Source organism: Merops nubicus, unplaced genomic scaffold (genome assembly GCF_000691845.1).
Source record: "Merops nubicus isolate BGI_N331 unplaced genomic scaffold, ASM69184v1 scaffold4143, whole genome shotgun sequence".
Taxonomy (NCBI): Eukaryota; Metazoa; Chordata; class Aves; order Coraciiformes; family Meropidae; genus Merops; species Merops nubicus.
Window position 1 is genome coordinate 31,157 of NW_008598086.1, and position 22,321 is coordinate 53,477.

General features: G+C 41.0%; 1 protein-coding gene across 1 annotated transcript in view; it reads right to left on the reverse strand.

Moving 5' to 3' along the window:
* FBXW11 (F-box and WD repeat domain containing 11) overlaps positions 1–21,928 on the reverse strand; it is a 51,948-nt gene extending 30,020 nt beyond the window's left edge. Inside the window, exon 1 of the mRNA XM_008936905.1 lies at positions 21,833–21,928. Coding sequence (XP_008935153.1) covers positions 21,833–21,883 — 51 coding nt within the window. The 5' untranslated portion in view covers positions 21,884–21,928. The remainder of the gene's footprint in view (positions 1–21,832) is intronic.
* Between the last annotated feature and the right edge of the window lie 393 nt (positions 21,929–22,321).

The window sequence follows — 22,321 nt, forward strand, 5'->3', positions numbered from 1 at the left end:
TACTTACATGCAACAGAATATGATTTTCCTTTTTCCCCAAGTCTAGCTTAGCATGAGGAGGAGGGACCATTCTCTGCAGAACGCCTCTAACTCACTGCCACAGCCTGGGCCCTACCACCCTTGGCAGGCACCATCTTTCTTCACCCTGCCTTAGTTACAGCGCCCTCCACACATCGTAACTGCTCCCCCCTACTCTTTTCTTCCCTTTTCTTCAAGAACGAGAGGTGTAAGAACTTCCATAAACACTCAGCTGCAAATGTTTCTTTTAGAGCTCACCTTAGTTTTTGAAACTCTTTCACCTATTTCCTCCCTTTTTGTTTTATAATTATCTGCTCCTTTTTGCTATCCATACCACAATTACCATCTATTTCTACCAGCTCACTGGTACCCCACACCTAGGCAATTACTGCTTGGCTTCCCACCAACCCTGTCCTCCACAGCATTTGTTCCCAGGAAAGCAGAGTGCTAACATGAAAAACTGAACGTCTTAAAGCACTGTCTGTAATTATGTCAGCCTTCTTCTCCTCCAGTAGCTGTCTCAGCAGAAAGAGGAACAAAGCACTCAAAGCACATGATAGAGTAAGTCACACAAGCCCTTTACTCTTGCCATCAAAGCTTATGGATTAACCCCTTAACAGCTACATTGGCTCCCATTCACTGGAATAGGTTGCCCAGAGAGGTTGTGGATGCCCCATCCCTGGAGACATTCAAGTTCAGGCTTGATGAGGCTCTGAGTGGCTTGATCTAGTTGGAGATGGCTTATAACTGGGGGGTTGGACTACATGACCTTTGGAGGTCTCTTCCAACCCTAACAGTCTATGATTCAAAACAATTCCACCTCAAAAGCATTCACCATTTCACCTCTGTCTTGCATAAGTGATGTACAACACCAAAACCAGAGAACTTGACAAATGTACAGTTCCACCACTACAGGAAAACCTTCTTCCACCATGTTGTGGTTTGAGGCTTGGAATGGGGGCGTGACCTTCCAGCAACTGGGAGGACCCCGGGTGGGGGTGAAACCATTGTATTCCCTCCCCTTCCCACACACACTCTGATAAGAGGCAGGGAGTGGTTTTTTGTTTCACTCCTGCCTTGGAGCTCAGAGAGGAAAGTTCTCCTTTCACTCCGTGGGACCCTGGAACCATTTCTGAGGGTTTTGTATATTTTATCTTTTGTATTATTCCCCTGATCTTTATATATATTATTTTCCTTACCCCCCTTTTTCATTTTCTGTTCCTTGTTGAACAATATACTTCATTTTTTAAAAAGTGTCTCTCTCTCTCTCTCGAGGGGGTGGGGGAGAGGCGAGTACATAGTTCTGTTCCGTGTGGGTCCTGCCCTGAACCCCTTTTTACACGGAACCAGGACACACCACCTGACTACACTGCTGTGTCTGAAGTCTATCTAGAATTCTCTTCTGCCCTGCATCACACAGATGAAAGACTACATTATAAAAACTGTGTCCACTGGGTGATGAAAACCCTCCAGCCTATCTAGTTGTGACAATGACGAACACAAGCCCAGGAGATGGCTAATGGGAACTCGGGAACGGACAAAGGCAGTAAAGGTTTTTGTGTTACTCCACAGATACATCAATTTTAGTGTTCCTGGACATACAAGGAACACTAATACTGAAAAAGTAAACCCCAGTTCCCCCGTTTTCAGCATTAGTCCGGCACGGCCATTCCAGCTGTAACCCTGCCCCTGCCAGGACTCCCGGAGGAGGCGTGAACTGCGCGCTGCCCTCCTGGGGAGCACGAGCCAGCCGCGCACCTGCCGCTGCCCTCCTGGCCCACGCTGTTCAGCTCCTCTGGAGAGCAAACGGGACTCCAGGGAACTATGCAAGGGTTCCCTACTTTATATTTGAACCCGTAGAAGTACTCATTACAGTTATTGCATGTTGTTTAACAGCATTTTCAATTGGTATGTCCTTAAGTGAGCAAGGAACTTCTCATCCCCTTCTGCAGCTGAAGGCTAAATATATGCATTGAGCCTGTGAGCCAAGAGCGAGGAAGAGGAACTCTCACTGAGAATACCAAACATGGATGGCTTGGGGCAGCATATTCAGCAGAAATCCCACACTTTATCAGTTTAGCCCCAGCCTAACTTTCCTTCCGTAGGTCACAGCAAGACCCTGACATTGCCTCCTTCTGCTCTTTAAGAAATCTCTCAGAGATGGTTGGTAACTTTCTCTGAGATGTAAGCTAAGAGGAGCTGTCTCCTAAATGTTACATCTTCTCATTCTAGGAACATATAATAAAGCTACAGCAGAGCAGTGCTGTAATGGAGAGTGTACGAGAACACAAACTTCACCAAAATGATCAGACTGCCACACTAGGCAGACTGCAGAGCAAGTTCTTGTCTTCGGTGTGCATCTGCTCTATTCTACTGTGCCTCTGTTGCTGCCCAAGGAAAGAAACCTGGGGAGCAGGCTTTCGGGAGATGCTACATCCTTGGTGTGTCTGCTGATACAAGGGAAAAGTAGGACAACTACATTTCTCCTACCCCTCTCCACTTGTCCCTTTTCTTCAGAGCATCACAGTCTTGGCTAAGAGGAGAGTGTCTCAGATGCAAAAATGGGTGACCTGGCAGAGGCAGTACCACTGCTGAGAGGTATCTCCATGTCCTCTCCACATGTGGGCCATAATTGTGAGAGCAAACTGCAGGGATTGATTTAGGCTCAGATTTAACATCGTAGCTATGCATTTAACCATGAAGTAGGCAGCTGCATTAACTTAATGGTATCACTACTACAGTATTTATTGTGTTTTCTCTCTTTTTCCCATCTTAAACTCACTCCACATTTTCTTACTCCATTTCAGAGTTTGAGTGTCTTAACTCTTTGTTCTTTCCCTTTCTGCTCCCAAATATATAGTTAGTTTTCCCTATTATATTTCTCCTCTCCCTAAAAAATACTTCTACCTTAAAACACTTAATTTTGGAGGTCATTCATCAAGACCTAACTCAGGCTCTAATGTGTTTCTAAAGCACTGAAACCTACTAACTGAAGCCTAAAAGATGACTGGGTGGATCCTGTCCCGCTGTCTGGAAGAAGCAATTAGACAACTCTGATCTGTCTCGTACATCCACAGCGCTTGGCAAAAGAGGAATTTCAAAATTCCTAACAGCTGGAGTCACTAGCCCTTGCACAGGAAGGCCTCCAGCTCTTGCACAAGAAGAAAGATAGGCATCTACAAGACCAATCTTCCTTTCATCATGCTGTTCCCTTCTCTCAGCCTTTAATTTGTTGTCTACCCTACCCACCCACCCAAAGCTACCATGCTGGTCACCTCTGTGGGTGAAGGTGAGCTGGTTTTGGCTGGGGTAGAGTTCATATTCTCCATAGGACGGGGCCATGTTTTGGATTTCTGCTGGAAACAGTGTTGATAACACAGGGATGCCTTAGCTGTCTCTAAGCAGGGCTTACACGGAGTCAAGGCCTTTTCTATTCCTCACCCCACCCCACCAGCAAGTAGGCTGGATGTGCAAAACAAGCTGGGAGAGGACACAGCTGGAAGAGTTCATCCCACTGACCAAAGGGATGATGTTCCAGACCATCTGATGTCACGGTCAGCATGTAAAGCTGGGGGAAGAAGGAAGAGGGGAGTATGTCTGGAGTGACAGCATTTGTCTTCCCAAGTAACTGTTACATGTGATGGACTCTGGCTTTCCTGGAGGTGGCTGAACACCCACCTGCCAGTGGGAAGTTGTGAATGAACTCCTTGGTTTGCTTTGCTTATTGACCTGTCTTTATCTCAAGCCATGTGTTTTCTCACTTTTACTCGTCTCATTCTCTCCCCCATCCTACCAGGGGTGAGTGAGCGAGCGGCTGTGTGGAGCTTCATCGCCAGCTGGGGCTGCACCACGACAGCAGGTTTCCCAAGTAGCCTTGAAGTGGCATGCACACAGACTTCTCTTCCCTGCAGCTCTGCTGCTGGACAGCATCAAGACCTGGTGCAAATGATGGCCTCTCATTCCAGTTACTCTGGCAAGGCCGTGAGCCCCTCCAACACGACTGATCTGCACTTTCAGACTCTGGAAGATTCAACTTGTTTTTTTTTTACCCCCACAACCACAGTGGAGAAGTGTAACTTCTAAATATTGTCAAATAATCCTGTTTATAAGTTCATTTTTTTCCCAGAAATTCTTGTTAAGTTGCTCATAGCTCTTGCAAAAGTAGAATGATTATTTCCAACAAGCTGTCACTCCTTAATTAGTCAGCCTGGAATAAGTGCTCGCCGTCCCCTACTGGGAACGGCAGCAGCAGCAAAGTGATAACAATGGGTCTAAGCAGAGATGTTTTCCATTGTCTTACAGTTGCTACAACCCAGCTGAATAAAGTTACACTGAGAAAAGCCTCTGTCTTTCTTTTCAGTGATGGTAAAACCAGCAATGGCAGTAAAATTTACAAATTGCCCTATGAACCGTAGAAATTTTGAAGTTGGTTTCCTCAAGATTTGAGTCCTAGATTCCTTGTCTAGTTCTGCAGTAAGTTCAAGCTTCCTTTCACCTTTCTACTCCACAACACCACAAGTCTTTGAGATTTCTATGAGATGCAGATGAACAGGGCAAACAAGTTCAAAAGTAACTTGGGGAGAAAGAGGTACTGATAAGCACAATTACATAAAGCTTATTTCCTTTGGAGATAATTAAAAGCTTTCAAAATAAAAACCACCATGAATGATTCCCAAAGGCAAAAACATTGTAAGTTTTTTAAAACTTCATAAATCACATTTTCAATTAAGACTTTTTGATACCCAGTAGCAATGAAAACTGGTGTCTCAAGTGTAATAGTTCCACCTATGTATGCTTATATAACATCAGGTGCAAAACCACCTAAATTTTTCTGTAGATGAATGGCACTCAGCCTGAAATGAGGTATGTGAAAAAAGCTACATCTTTTTTTCTAGCAGAAATCTATTGAATCTGTACAGGCTAAACAGATTTCTGTTCACTACAGGCAGGGAACGCTTGGGTTTGCAACCTGCTTCAGGATTTGGGGAGTGCCTGTAGTCACTTAATTGACTCTGAGGAGAAACAGCGTGGTGCAGCTTGGTTTGTTCTTTAACCCAGTTTTAGTTCCAGTATCGAGAGAGCAATTACAGAAGCGATAGCAGTAATCCTGGGAACTGGGACAAGCCACTCAAGTTACAAGAGTAGCACCTAGCCAGGCAGACAACACTGCGAAGTTTCTTTGATGAGAAACTTTTCCCTACCAAAGAATGGACTCTCAGGATACAAAGCATGGACAAAACTAGACAATAGCTGTGTTACCTTGGGGGGAAAAAAAAAAGACTAGCAGTCTTTAGTTACTATATTTTTTTACTATAATGAAAGGTAGAGTGATAGAAAACAAGAACTTCTATTTCCCACTACCCTTGAGACTACACCGCTAATTCTGGTCTGAGTTAAAGGCCAAGCTAAGTCTTGAAAAAACTAATTTTTAACAAAATCCCCACTCACTGGAAAAGATACCAGGGAATTTCAGTTAAAATAAGCAAAACCATTCAAAACAGTTCAGCTAAACAGGCTCTGATCTCCTTTAACAAATCACACATCTGACTCTAGAGAAGTTGAAGAAACAATAAAAAATAACTAATACATACTTGGATATCTTGAAGTCAAACACAGCAGATTAAGCTTGAGTTCTGCATAGTCAGATTGCCTTCTGAAACCAGCTCTGCCAGCACAGGGCTTGCTGAAGGTATTAATTACAGAGACAACCCAGAGGAGGAGAGGAATCCACCATCCTATGTGACAACTGGACCACAGCAGTAAGGAAGAAAGCTGGGTAACCATCTTCATCTCAAAACGATGAGCATGTGTCCCTCATGGCTTCCTGCTTTTAATATAGGCAGAAAAGCCCAAATGGTTTAAAGTATTTCAAAACAAATGCAAGCCTCTCCTGAAGATGTAATGGTCACCGTTTTCTAAGCCAGGAACCAGTTCAACTGCGTTTATTAGCAACATCTTGATACCTGATCAGGGATAGAAGGGGATGTTCTTTTAATTACCGAGAGACACTTATTAAAAATTCACTGTAGCACAAATCTGGACAACCACTAATTTAAACCACACAAGATGTGAATCAGCTCTTCTCACTGCAAGGACCAAATCCCTTATTTATCTCACCCCTCAAAACCTGGATATACACCAGCAGTCTCCAAAGACATGCAAAAATACTACAGTGATTCCAAACACCAGGCCAGGAATGGGTGGTCACGGACAGAGTGTGCTCATCCCAACCACTGCAACGATACAGCACGTCAAAAAAAAATTTTCAGCAGCACAGACATGGGCTGTATACAGAGGAAAGAAACTCCCATATCAAAGGAGTAAGCACAAAAGGGTAAGGACTGTTTTTCAAAGCTGGTCAATAAAGAAGCTTGGTTTCACTAGAACAACAGCACCAGCAACAACATTAACTCCAGCTATGGCTTTAACCTCACACAGGTTGCCTAAAGAAAATGGTTCCTGGTACTATTTCTCCATGTATTATTTGAAAATATAAAATACAGCATTTAAAAATTTAATTTAGTGAGGTAATTAAGTCATACCTTGATAAAAAAAAATTTCCTTGAGAAAAGTAGAAAATAGAGCCCACAGCCAAAGGATTTTCCAAATAAAGAGTTTCCAAAAATATGGGATGGTAGATACGCCAAATCCACTGTCCAGAGTCACTATAAAACACTTTGAAAACAAAGCTCTAAGGTTCATCAAGTTAAACTTGACTGAACTTTAGGTAGTCCTGAAAGGAGCAGGGAGCTGGACTTGATGATCCTTACAGGTCCCTTCCAGCTTGAGATATTCTATGATTCTAACTTGCAAGTTAACTCTGCTGCCCATGGACATGTCTATATTTGACATGTGTATTAGTAACTGCTTGTTTCAGCTTAAACTAAACTATTTATGTAAGCATTAGGGATCTGTACAAATTAAGCTCAATATGCTTCATTTCTTACCCAGCCATTCTCCCAGATGGCAGCTTTTTTTTTAGTGCAGTTATTGCTGGATGTTCAAACAAAAATATGCTTTATATACTAAAAAAGTCCACCAAGACCCAACAGCTGAAATTAAAATTAGAAAAAAAGAACCCTTCCTACTGAAAATAAGGTGTTATTTTTATCTGGGCTCTGACTTACCACCAAAAAGTTTGCAGGAAGATAGGGTAAGTTCAGTACCAGTGGACAGTTAGCCAGTTTGGGTTTCAGGTCGCTAAAAACAAACACCATAGTTTGACCACAAGTTGTAGATGTGATGTTTTTAAAACATAGCCTAACACACACCCACTCTGACACCTCTCAAGAGCATGTTTTTCACTAAGTTTTGTCCAGAGCAGTAAAAGACCCAAAATCAACAGTCGCCTGCTCCTGTCTCTGCTCAGAGAAAGAAAACCTCAAGTCATTCTTGCCAAAATGTTCCAGAACAGTTCTTTTTGCAGGTTCAAAGGGATCCAAGTAGGTTATCTTGTTTAATCACTAATGCTTTGATGACCGTCAATTAATACCACTATTTTAACTTTGCTTCTAAAGTACCACTCTTCACCTTTACTTCATTATAAAATTAATTTGCTGATCTTCTGTAAGTAACTGCATAGCTCTTAATATTCAGGATGTCTGACTTAACTCGAAGTTAGTATCAGAAGTCTGATCAGTTTGGGATGTCTCCACAGAGGACTAAACTACGTAAAATGAAATCATACATGAAAATGAACAGTTCAGAATTACTATTCTCATCCAATTCCATGTTACAGTAAGCAAGGGCTCCAACTCCACCTCAGAGCTTTTGGTGATAGCACCAAAAGCCTTTTCACAGGCAGCTGTATGGACAAACTGAAGTGTAAAGGCACCTAGCGGAGCAGTACATTTTTTAATGTGTAGCCCACCCTGAAAAGCACAACTGCTGATGAAGTAAGAACTGCAACAGCAAAATAATTCTGCTGGTTTTAGAGCTTCAGAAATAGTGTCATACAGATTCTCATAAAGATCAGCATAGAAAAAAAATTACTCACTGCTTAAAGTGGGAGACAATTTAGGATATAATACAAGAAAAAACAAGAAAAAAAGTGCTACTTTTGACCAGATTACCAGCTATTTTCCAGCATGCCTGTATTTCCACTCAGCAAACTGACATCAAGAGAAAAAAAAAAAAAATACAATTATTGCAATCCCAAGAGATATCCAGTGTTTTCAGCAGCACTAAGTTCCTAAACTAGATGGGAAGGACACTTTTGATCCCTCAGCCAAGAAAACTTGAGTTCTCTGGACTTTATTTTGGTGAAGATCTCTTAGGGCTGAGCTTACTTCAACAGGTACTGTGGGATCCCATCTAACATATTCCTTGTGTAACTGTTTGAAAGACACCCTAACTCTCATTCAATTTTCTGAATGTCTGGAGTAAAGAGTCAATAACCAAAACCTGCCTGTATCTATCCTATATTAATATGTTGTATTTACAAGAACAATGTGTACTGAATTGCATAATTGTAGCAATTTGGTGACTCATCCCTGCACCATTCTGAGTGCCCAACCATGAAGGCTTGCAAAATTTGCACATCATGCAAACTGTTTTGCTGAATATAAATATGTTGAGGCACAAATATATATATATTTAATCACTTTTTATACACCTGCCCCATAAAACTTAAAGTACTAGTTTTATGCAGCATCAGCTAATTGAAAAAATGGTAAATGGAGTTTTAAACCCAGCTAGGCAAGGTTTGAGGGCTACATTAAGCCTTGCTGTAACATTTTCCACATCACCTACTTGCTCAGCTCAAACTGGTAGCTGAAAAAACTTGAATCAATCATAATAATAATATAGTAAAAATCTTTGGTTATGAAAGAACACCTAGGAGTAAGCAGCAGCCAGCAAGTCTTACTGCAGTCCTCTACCTGAGGCTTACTGACCATGTTTTACTTCAGACGAAGACTTTATTTTCTAAGCAGCTGGACTCAGCAGCCCTTTCCCAGCCCAACAGGAGGTTTAATTATACCTTCAGCTTACAAGTGTTCCTTGTTTTTCAGCTGTCTCCGTTCATGCCTTTAACTCTACGGTCACTCAGCCTTTCTTGGCAGACCCTGTGTGCAGTACGTTAGCAATCCACATACTTGCCCAGAGCAGAAAAATCTCAATACTTAAATAGTATGTTAAAACAGTCATCAGGCTTATCATTGATATCACTGCAAATGAGTGCAATCACTTTCCTAAACCATTTCAGAACTAACTTTCCCAAATCTAGAGTACGACTATCCTAAAAGAGAAATCCTTTCTGCCTGCAATAATAATTTTAACAGTAAAATGTTTACACCAGGCATCCGAAATATGGCTATAAAATGGGCTGTAGAAAGGTACATAGAAGCTAGAAGCAAGTTCCTGTTGTTTTTTTTTGTTTTTTTTTTTTTTTTTTTGTTTTTTTTTTTGGTGTTTTTTTTTTTTTTTTTTTTTTTTTTTGGTTTTTTTTTGTGTGTTTTTTTTTGTTTGTTTGTTTTTTTAATTTTGTTTAAGAGAATTTACCCCAAGTTCTCAGCTACAATTACTCATTTTGCACTAACAATATTGCTAATGGTTCACCTAATTAATTTTAAAAAAAAAACTATTTAGATACAACCTATTTGCACTTCTAATCTTAACGCATCATGAAGTAAAACCGTTTTTCCTCTGGACATTTAAGACTCAAGAGAAACTTCAATCTGTGTTATCATACAGTGACCTTGTTGAAAGCACGCAAGCAAACAAAACATTTTCAGAGCTTCTGCTGCATCGTGGACTCTTGTCCCATGATATTTGTATGTTCACACCATTTTCATCTACAACTACACCAAAAGCTCCACTAAAGAGCTGGATTTTGTCAGGCTAAGGATTAGATATGTCAAGGTTGAGGGTTTTTTTTTGTATAATGGCAACATTAAGTAGTATTTGCTGCCTTAAAAACTGTATCAACACCTCGCAAAGACTCTCCTTAGCTTTTATTTCCCATATAAAAAGCTAAACATCATAAATTAAAACTTGAGGGGAAAATACTGGGTCAGGATTATAACCACTTCTCTTCCTTCCAGAGCAGATGCAAAGAAAGCTCTTCAGATTCACCCTTTTCATTTATAGGACTTGTAAAGGAAACTAGACTATTTAGAAAGCTGCGTTTCACTTCTGACTGCTCAAATTAGTACATCCATCAGAACCACTTTAACCAAGGAATTTAAGCACACAAACAGCAGCTGACTTCAAGGCCTCCAGAAACAGCCAGGACATTTTGGAGCTAACTGGTGCATCCCTACCACACACTATTTCTATGTTAGCACTCTCATCTCAAAGCCCCAAACCAGCTTTCACACACCTCCTGCCAGCCAAAGAGCTCAAATAGAATATTGGTTTCAAAACTGTGTGGACAAATTCAAATTACCCCTAGGCTGTACCACACTGTGTACAGAATCTGTGCTTTTTTTCTCCTGCATCATGTTCATGGGTGAACAAGGCAGAAAACACATCTCTCCCCTACACAATTAATAAGCCCATTAATGGTATTTCAGATTAAAGGTAGGATAAACAGCATTTCAGAAGCTAGTAATTAGACGACTTCAGATTCATCAAAAAGAAATTAGCCTGTGTGAAGATTAACTACATTTGCAATTTGGCTGCCTGGTGCAAAGTTAAAATACTTCAAGGGTTATTCCTAGATTCCCAAAGGGAATTTAAGTTCAGATCTCTGCTGCTGGTTCTGTGTGAAACCAGCTATGTTCAAATCTAGTTACCTCAACATGCTGGGTCAGAAGACAGAGCCATCAACACAAAAGGGTCTAAAAACCAGTGTGGGGGACAGGCATTAATGGGCACCTCTAATTTTTCTAAGACCAGACTCTGACACTTCTTCCTCTACATCTCTTCTTGCTTTCCTTGGCCACCAGAACTACATCAGAATTTACCCTCATTCTTTGTTTTTTTGTACTTCCCCCAGGATCAGCAAAACTTTACCCAGTTTTTCAAGAGGTTTCTGTACAAAATTTTCTATAAGAGTTATAAAAAGGTTACTAAAAGCCACTGAAGAGTCTGAAATAGTGAAACAGTAATTGTCAATTATTTGTCTTTTGCAAAATAGAAGTTATTTGCACACAGAAGAAATATAGAAAAAGTAGCCACCACAATTAAATACCCAACTAAAACCAATCAGCTGTTCCAAAAACAAATAATTTGCTGCTGTAAATCCATTTCTTTTCCTCCAAAGATAAATGGCAGATTTAGCAGATTCCAGATTTGCCAACTCATGAAATTGTATCGATTCATCATAACTATTTAGGAAATCCTTATCCCTCGTTAATTGCCTGAAACACAACCTTTTGCTTATACGCAATTTTAGTGTGTTTTTGTAATTGCTGATACCTAAGCAACCAAAAACCTGGAGAAAATCTTATCTCCAAAAAGGCTGCAGGCTAACTTCGGCTAAAGAAAGAAGCCTTCAGTAATACAAAATGAAAAGAAAGGGGAAAAAAAAAAAGAAAACACCACCACACACAAACCCCTCAAAAACTACCCTCAAATCAGTTTTTCAAACATCCACTCAGCTTTGCCTGGGGTCAGCCAGCCACTCAGCATTCAAGTGCTGATTTCTTCTAGGTATTAAAAGGAATGTGAAATGGCATAATTTAGATTTCACATGATTTATATAATGGATTTCTAAATGCTCCTGACCTCTAAAGGCCAGCACTACTACTTCAAGATACAGTTGATTAATTCAAAAACCACATCATTCTAAGACTCTACAGAAAAGGATTTGAGAATGGAAGGAGCAGATGCCCAGCGCCTGAGGTTCCTCTTTTTGGAAGGTTATTTTTAATCTGTGTCACATCAGTGACTTACTCTAACGTTACAGCACACCTCCTCATAGGGGTGCCAGGGAAAGGGGGCAAGCTGCTGCACGGGACAGCAGGACCAAACGGCAGCAGCCAGCTGAAACCAATGTATTGTGCAACGAAGCCTTGAAATCAAAGCTGTGACCACCAGTGTGCCAGCAGCCAGCTCCTGATGTCCTGAGGACACTTGGGTTTGATGGCGCTTCTACACGAAAGCTGCCGTGTGTTTCTTTCCCTTCTGAACACAAGCAGAGAGTTACACAGAGTGCCAGCTAACATTTTTGGGGCCTGGCCCAGCATCTGAAAGGCCTCTAGCTCCTGACAAACTGCACTGAAGGATAACTCCAAGTTAGCAGGGCTCAAAAAGAATTTAATAGAGACTGGAAGATAACATGAAAATCTCTACAGTAGAGTGGTGACAATCCTGCATTTTCTACTATTCAGATACTGAATCCAAAGGCAAAACTCTTTTTTTTTTTTTTCAAAAACACATATTTACATATAAACTTGAGACTTTCAGATTACATTTGCTCTAACAACTTGAGCTTAAGTGTAAAGAACTGTATATAGATTCCTGTAACATTAAACATTTTTTTTATCATATGACCTGAATATGATCTCTAGTTCAAGTATCTTCAAAAGCAGAATGAAATACTATGATTTTCAAAGTTTAAGTGTGCATTCAAATTCTGCAATCATATAGCCAACTTCAAAGATACCCTCACTTGATTAAGTGATTTTTCAATAGGGCATTTAATTATTAGCTGCTGAATAACTATGGGGACTTTAAAGTCCACTTCCATTCATTAGTAACTTTTTTTTTCAATTTTGTTCTTTTTTTTTTTGTATTTGCTATCAAATTTAAACTCTAACAGCCCCAATCCACTTATTACAACATTGTTCAACATTTATCAGTTACAACACGCAAGGAAAAATAGCTGAAGTGTCCCATAGATGGGCCAAAAGATGTTTGCATTCATACACTTCATAGGAAATACCTAGCAGTTTATTTATTCAAAAGTAATACAGAAAAGGAGGCTAGATGCAAGGGGAAAACAAATGGGTTAGAAGTGTAGTTTGGATCATTCTTATAACTTGGCTTAATAATTGCATTAAAACTTGTGTGCGAATTTAATGAATGCAAAACCCAGGTAAGAATTAAAAAGCAAAGTTTCTAAAACCACCGGCGCAATGCCACTGAACAGAGCTCAGTACTTGAAGGGAAAAGGTTGGGGTGAAGCCAACCTATGCTATCTCTCTAGGGCAACAAAGTCAACTCAAACTTCTGAGTTCAGTAAAATCCACTTGCCCAAAGCATTGGGAGACTACCCTGTGCCCCAAAGTAATGCCTTTCCATAGCAAGGCTCTGCAAACATGACTTTCTGCCACAGAAATGTTATGCAAAAGAGTAAAAGGCTTTGGTTATAGTTCCTTCTTTCTCTGCTGTACCACTCTGTCCACGCTTGACACATGGGTATTAGTAAAATTTACTCAGTCCTGCTGTTGGGTTTGTAGACAGCTGTCCTATCCTTGCCTCCAATGCCTCCTTTGATTTGGATTCTACCACCATATGAGAGGATCACGAAGCCTAAACCACACACATGAAGACTCTCGTGTGGCACAGCCTTGAAGACCTACTGAACAGCTCATGGGATGCAAGTAAAGGAGGCTCAGGGAAACCAAGGAATGGCCTGGTCTGCTAAACACCCTAGGAGCTTCTCACACTGGAAGAATAAATGTCCTTATGATGATGACTCAGAGTGGAACTGTTAATATCAGCAAAATCATTACTAACACTGCTATCAAGACTGCTGCAGAATTCCCCACAAACGAGGGATCCAGTCTCCTGCTCAGAAGTCTGACAGTGCTGTGTGAAGGTGCTGCACAAATGTCATTCCAACCTTAGTGGGAAGTATTTGACTTTATTTCTTTGAAAATTCTTCCAGGGGAAATAGACCAAACACCTGCAAGGAAGAGGATGATATCAGATATACTTGGAAAAGACTGCCCTGCATTTCCTCCTCCTCCCCTAAGAAAGATTTCCCTCCCTCCCAGGATGGGACTACTAGAAGGCAGGTAGAAAGCATGGCACATTACCTAGCAAATTTCTTTGCACTGTACCTGGAACATTGAGCAAGCCCAAAATCCTCATTTCCAGAGGAGGTTGAGAAAGCATAAACACAAAGGTGTGGTGACTAACAACATCTCTTCACTCAAAGACATCAACTTCTGCAGATGCACCATAAGAGGTAGCAGGAATAACTGCCTGCTACTTGTGAAAGATGAGGCTCAGTGTGATGGTGATGGCTTTTCTGAGAACATAAACTTATGTTTGAAATTACGCTCATCTGTCGTAGCTACATGCAGCAGCTCTGGATTTACCCAAGCAAGGTCTGCTATCTTGTGCTGGTACATGAATCCATCATGGAGAAATGGGCTTGGCTCCTTAGGGACATATCCTTCCCAGCCCGTGAGATGATAGACCGTGATCTCTAAATGGTACAAGAGAGAAACACCAGCCAAAGGCAAGCTAGCAAGTCTCCCAGAGGAACAAGGACTGGATCTCTAAGCTCACGTTACTTTTTCCACATTCAGAAGTCCCTTCTATTCTGCAGCAGACAGCAGATCAGTGAAATATCTCAAGAGGGAGTCATATCGCCACTTCTTCCTAATCTCTGTCATAAAGATTATTAAGAAAGTTCCTAGCTTTCTGGCAACTTCTGAAGAAAAAACAAAGGTGAGAGAACTGTCCCCACCAACTACCAGCCACAGATGAAATAACTTGAAAAGCTGTTTAGAAAGAAAACCAGGCTCCTGAAAGGAGTTACTCTTCTGTTCAAGAAAGCTTGAAGCTTGAGGATGAAGTGTACAATCCTTAACACTCTCCAAAAACTGCTAAAGAAGTCCAAATGAAGCACTTGCCTGTGTGTTAAGCATTTTATACCAGCGAAACCCTTTACCCAGAAGCAGAAAGGTCAGTGGTTGACAGCAGCGAGCTGCCCCACCCTGGGGAGGCCTCTGCAGATGCCCTCAGCCCACAGAGCAGTTTCTCAGGCTGCCTTTCGCCTCCCAGCCCGCAGTCACCACTCGCTGCAGGCTCACCACAGATCAGGAGTACAGCCAGGCCCCTTCAGCAGAAGCCACAGGCAGCCACCAGTGACTGACGTGTGTGACGTCTGGGGAAAATAGGGAACCAAAACTTACAGAGATTGGCTCTGTGTGCTCGTCTTCTGACAGCAGGGAACAGGCTTCTGCCCATCAACTAAGGGAAATCAAGAGGAAGAGCTCTGGTTTGTTGATCAGTACTAGCTCAATGGCTGAAGTTTAGAGTTATCTAGTAAGTAACCACTCTCTTCTACTTAAAATAAAGTCTTAATTGACCCAATAAAGAGAAGGTCTCTCTTCTTGCCATTAAGAACAAACAGGCTTAGTTAATAATTAAAGTCATAAAACTGAAAGCACTCAGATACAGAAAGGATGACTGAAAAAAAGTGCTTATCGTAACATTTTCCTTCAGGTAATAAATCATGCTTAGAAAAAACAATCCCTGCATTTTACGTTTATTTATCCTAGACCTAGCAACAAGCCATGGTCTGGTGCCAGCAGGAAGCACCCCAACGAGCAGAGACTGTGCCCAGAGCAGTACCTGGCTCTTGGGGGACCTCATCCTGAGTACCAGCCCCAGTTTGGGGCACTCCACTACAAGAAATACACCGGGATACTGGAGTGTGGTCTGGCAGAGAACACCTGGATGGCCAAGTACTGGAGCACAAGGATAAAACCAGAGGGCACAATGCAACATTACCCTTTGCAAAATACTTGCAATATATGCAACCAACACTGAATCGAGCTGGCACATCAGTCCTCAGTCTGCAAGACATACATGCTAAGAACTAAAAAAAAATTATCAGAAACCACTGAAAACAAAATCCAAACTGCTCTTAATTTTGAGAGGAGACTCTAGCTTCAGCCAGAAGAAAAAACAATACTGGGAAGCACTGCTGCTGGTTAGCAGAGAGAAAACTGGACATTTTTACACCAGATCTGCAGACTGGGTAATTCAGACCATCTCACTGCACAGAATGGCAACAGGCCTAGTGCCCGGGCATCTTTAATTGCTTCTACAATACTGTGCTTGGTGTCACAGCTTTCTGTCTCAGAAAGAAGGCTGTTTCACACAGAGGGACAAGTACAAATATTTCAGATATCGGAAAGAACATTCTGTTCCTTTAAAGAGAAAGCACCAAATATGCATTTCTTTTTAATGGACCTGTTGGACTGTTTCCAAAAAGAAACAGTAATGGCCCCACTGTTTTGAGGCAAAATAGCAGAAAACATGTCAAGGAAATATTTGTAAATTACTTCAAACCTAGCAGAAGAAGCAAAGCAGTTGTCTGGCTATGGCAATTCATTTTAACAGCTGCACAGAAGAACAACATTTTCAAAAGGATGCAGACTACACAGCAACAGGCTATTCATCATCTTCCCATTTATGATTTCATGCACCGTAGGAAAAGGTTTTAGCAGAATGCATCTACTGCACTCATTGTCATTTTAAGAGCACTGCATCATGTCTGTGTCTGAGCTGGCACTGTGAGAAAAGGCTGATGAAGTTTTCATGTCAATACATCAGAATTCTTTGTTTTCAAATACGATCTTTTCCAACTCTAGTTTCCATTGTTGTACTTCCTTCTGGTATCTGAGTAGAAACATCAACCAACAGAAGTTCAAAATGAGTAAAGAATAACAAATAGAGGCTTAAGGAGGTTAATGCTAAATTGTATCTTATCAATAAATAGAAAGATAAACTTGCTTCTTCGTGCCTCAGCTTTGACAGAACTGAGATTCCTTAGTGCTAACACGTAACTTCCTTTGCCAGGAATGCTGTTATAAGGAATAAATATAAAAACCCTAATGCTCCAGAACTCCATTGGCAAATCAGAAGTTCTTCTGAATGGTATTAAATTACGAATTGGCAAACTCCAAAGGCTTTTAAGACCACATTTTTGTGAAGACAGCTTCAAGTTATGGAGGGTAAATCAATACACTCCTGTGTTACCCTATAAGCAGGGATGACACTGGCAAGAACTAAGTCAATGTCACCTTCCTACTGCTTGTCCATCATCAGGACACGTGGTGTAAGAATGAAAACACACATCAAGGAAAACCTACAGAGCTGGACATACCACGATGCAGAAGTCAAGGATGAAAGACAGGTAAAGTGAAGCACACTATCATTAAGCCTACAGACCGCTGGGCAAATGGGCTAGGAGGAGCCAGGGCAGCTTTGAGCCTGAGGAAGCCACTACCTGAACTGGAAGATCTGGCCTCTGGAAGAACATGCTGACTTCTCACACTGGAAGTGAGAAGTTCACTGTTCATGTAGTGAATCGGTGCTCTGGTAAAGCTTCCAGGCTACATACCCCACGTGTGAACATAAAAGGAAGAGCAGGATGTGACATACAATTCAACTCAAAATTTTAAGGACAATAAATGGAAAGATGCAGGAAAAAAAACATGTTGGCAGGGTCTAAATAAGTAAGGAGAAACTAAAGCGTTTTAGAAGAGGTGCAATTATCTTTTAAAACCAGTGAAGGAAAAGTGTAGCAGAATACAAGGAAGACAGAATTGGTTGAGCAGTATTTGGTTACTAGGTTAATTTCATTATATCCATCTAATAACTTATTCCCTGAGCATGATTTCATCACATGCTGCATTACACAACAGTTCAAAGCGACGTCTGAGTACTTATCTCCTGTTGCTTAATGACTGCTCTCCAGTTCACACTGGAGATGTTTACTCACAGGACTGAGAACACTGGACGTTTCTCCTAGCGTGACAGGGCTGCTGGAGCCATTTCCCAAACCAGCGTGACAAAATACGTTCAAAGCCACTGCAACGTTGCACAGGGATGGAGTTATGGAAGGTGAGGTGTCCACAGGGCTGCATTACACAACTGGGAATAGAACCAGTTTCTCAACACCTAAAGAAGAGACCCGTACACTTTTAAACTTGCTGTCGTCTCTATACCAGAGAGGATGAGAACAGTAGCTATCTGAATCCAAGTGTGTTCTTCATGGCAAGCTTCTTGGCACAAAAACATTATTAAAGATAATTAAGTAGTGAAAAATAAGGCCTCAGAATCTATAGTTTCAAGTATTACGAGCTGGTGTTTTATATGTGCTTTTCAATAGAACAGTAACAAGTGATAATAAGCACCAAGGACTTTATTTCCAAATAATATTAATTGCACTGAAAATTGAAATAGATGAGATCAAATTTCAAGTACTACAAATGGCAATAAATATTTCTAAAAATATTAATTATTTCTCATTCTTCTTCATTCACTAACAGCTCACAGAATACAGAAAAAAATATTTCTCCAGTAAAACACAAGAACTATGAAGGTATCTCATTGGGTGAGAAAGCACAGAATGCAAAAGCAGACTAACTGTGGAGAACTGGAAAGCTACCTCCAATCCACTGGCATCAGAGGATATTTGCTTAAATGCTACAGCCTGATTTTGGAAAAGCCTAGTTAGGGGTTATGAGTGCTAAGAACATTATGCAAAGGCAAAAGTAAACCTCATCTCTGCCTTCTTCCTTTAGACTTATGGTAGATTACTCTTGAAGCCTAAATGTTTGGAAAAGCACTATGACTGAATAAGACCCTCCCGAAGGAATTATACAAAGCTCCAGATTTTAGATTTCCTCTTTCTAGTCCATTCACTAATTACTCTGCACATACAACACACAGAGATAACAGATACAATTCCCAGATAACTTCCATGAATCACTGGAGGGCTTCTCTGTTTCCCTTCCTAAACTTCCTGTTAACCATCATTACTCTAATTGAGTATATGCTGCACAACAAAGATCTCCTGGTATATACGTCCTACCTGGTTTCACATGTGGGCTTAGAGCTCAGGAGACAATGAAGTGCAAGTCATGGTACCAAAAATAAAAAAATGGGGAAAACCAGCTGGTGACACTTTCACTTCCACCTTCCCCTTTGGGCATCATCGAGTCACATGCCTGAAAGGAGAACCACGTTTTTTTTTTTTTTAATATCTTCCACAGATGCTTCTAAAAGATACAAAATCTTTTACTCCTGGCTGCAGTTCTACAAAAATTAGACTTGATAAAAAACATTTCTTTCTAAACAAAATTTAAATCCACAAACCTCTCCCTACCTCTTCGCAAGCAGCGTGCCCCACAGGTTTCTGCTTTGGACAGTCATCCCTCTTACTCTCTGAGCAACCCATTAGGAGGGTGCAACCAGCAGGAACACAAGTCCTGCAGCACATGGAGGGCCCGAACACCCTGGTGAGGTCCCTCCTCAGCAACTCAAGTGCAACAGGCTGGGCTTCCTTCCACACACTGAGCTCTGACAGCTACAAAGCAATCCCACCAGCACGAACAATGGGGTTGTTCTTGCAGTGATGTCCTTCATCACTAAAACTTGTTAATCCTGTTAGCTGTTACTATTATACGGCTAAAAACATTTTGGGATTGTTCAATTCCTACAGCAGCAAAAAGCTGACACAAATTACCTGGTACTTGAAACAGTTTTCATGACAGCTGACAGATTTGTAACAATTTCTGAAAACAATGCAGGGTTTGAGAAATTTTTCAGAGCAACACGTGTTCTGTCAAAACAGCTGCATGAGCTATGGCTTTTACCTATATATGACAACATCTGTGTGATAACAGGTTTCAAAAAATCTTGTGTGCAAATCAGTATGTTCATGAACAAATGGTTTCATATTTTATCCTCTAATCAGTATTCTCAGCTGAAGTTTGTAATATAATGTGTTCTACATCAATTAATCTCCTGCCCAGCCTGATCTGACCTTTCACCTGTTCAATTTACAGTTACTTACTAGGTACCTACTGATGATATTGTAACAAAGAAAAAATTATAAATTTTCCTGATAGATTTACTTTTATTTGAGTTGAATATATAGATTGTATTTGCAATATTGTCCTAATAAAAACTTCAGCCGGGGGGAAAAGAAAACCCACAACGTTCATTTGCCGCAATGTGACAACTGATGAGAATTTTCCAGAGCTGACTTCTAAGAAACTTGCGGCAGTTAAAGTTCTCAGACTGATCATTAAGGAGTCCTTGCAGTTCCCAGACCAGGTATTTGCAGAAGTCCCTAGTGTGATGATCCTTTTTGCCCTGTGTGGTGGTCCAGCAGCTCACCCTCCCCAAGAACCGTAGCCCATGAAACCAAGATCTACACCTGGCATTTAAAAGACAGACATTAACAGCAGAACTGCTCCTGTCCTGAAATAGTTCAACTGTCAAACACAGCTAGGTATAAGACACAAATTCAAAAGCCAGGTAGAGGAGGAGAAATAAAAACCAAGCAAGAAAGCATAGGATTACAAGCCTAGGTCTGCACCACTGGCCCATCCCCTCAGATTCCAGCCAACCTACTCCCAGCATCACTGACCCTCTAAAACACAACTATGATCACTTGCTGAAAACCCCCAAGATGCTCTTGGGCCACTGACAAGTTAAGTACCAGGAGAGAGAGAGGGGGAAAAAATAAACCAGGATTCCTACTGAAGAAAGCTTTATTCTACTTTTCCAGTGAGGGGGTGAGTGCTGGGGACCATGGAAAGAGAACAGAAAGATCTTGCACTACAACTAGCTTGTAAGTATTCCCAAGACAGACACCAAACCCCTGTGACTTTGTCCTGTCAAGACTATAAGCATCTCTTATAACCACTATTCAGCCACGAGGTAGTGCCAATTTCTACAAAACTGTTATTATCCATCTATACATTTATCGTGGTCATGTTCCAAGTATTTCAAACTTGGAAACATAAAGCATTCAAACAGAAAAACATGTTTGTATTTTAAAATAAATTTGGAAGACCTTTTTAATTCTGAAACTCCAATTTGTTGGAACTCAAGTGGCCACATTTTGGAGGCAAGAGGAGAGCGTTTGAAATAAATGTCTACTCTCTAAGGCAAGACATTCATGTTATCCAGTGTCTGAACTCAAATGTACTGACTGCAAACAAAACTCAATTTAAGTTTTCATTCCCCAAAACAACTTCTTTTTAAGTATCCATTTTGTACACATGAAAGACTGAACCACTGAATAATGTTATTATGTTATGAAAGATACTAACATTGAATAACAGTTATTTCTTGCTAAAAATGTCACATTCAGAAACACTTCAGGAAGAGCCACACCACTACTACACGTTCTGCATTTTCTTTCCAAGCTAAAGACCCTGGGAGTTCAAAATTGTTAACTGATATAAAAATCTCCCTTTTCAGCATTTTCAATCCCTCCCAAAGCAGTGAAAAAACAGCCGCAATTCCCTCATCTATAAATTACGCAGGTTCAGTTTCAACAGCTTACTAGAAGAAAAACAGAACTTAAGATTTCACGGGCTTCTATGCAGACTAAGCCCCCCATCCCTTGACCTTTGCTTTTTAAAAGTTAAGAAGCTAAGTTAACAGAGTAACCCAAAGAGCTCCAGGACTCCATGCTCACTGTTCTGTGTTCAAACATGTGCAACGTCAGGCTATAACCAGGATCACACTCGGCAGAAAATAAAAAGCTTACCCTTTCTAAATTAAATCACAAATATTACAGGCTAGTCAGTTCACTGCAATTTAAGAGAAATAGCAAAGCTCATTATGTTATTTTTTCAAATTAAATGAGAAAGCAAAACATCGCAGGCAACATGCACAACTATGCTACTTCAATCACAACTTCAGTAAACAGGCAATAAAACACACAAAGCTCACCCCACCCCGCCCCCCGCAAGAGCCTACTGTACAGAAAGCCCTCTTAAGATTCACTCCTACAATGCAGTTAAGTAGAAGATTTCAGAAAAGGATGCACAAAAAACATTTAGCAGACTTAACAATTCGATTAAACAGAGTCCTGAGAGTTTAAACAAATGTTCAACAGCATACGCATAACATTTACAACAAGAAAGAAGAAAGGCACCTGGAGACATCTGACACTGGGCATGCTCTGCAGGCATCTCAGTGCGCACATGCTCTCTACCAGGTTGGAGCAGCCTAGCCACAAAGACCTTGGCACAGAACACTGCAGGGTGACAAAAAGGAAGGAAGAGAAGAAGCAGTTAGATGCCACAACAAATCACTCAAGGCAGGCAACTCATTAGTATGTTAACGTGGGTACTTATCTATGTTATTATCTACATTAATCACAAGCTTAGCGGCCAAGGGTAAAATAACTGAAGATCCTTTTCAGAAAATAAGCCATCCTTCTGTCCTATCGAGGATAACGAGCTGATTTGCCTCATTTGCAATCGCTCAGCTTTAGTGCCCAGCTGAACCTTTTCACTTACTACCAGTAGTATCTGAGTAGTCACAGCCTGGGTCCATCAGTTCAGCAAGGCGCCCACACGTCGCTACCGCTCTGGCGGGGGAAGAAGGTGCCTTGCTCAGCAAACCTGTCTGGCCCCAACTG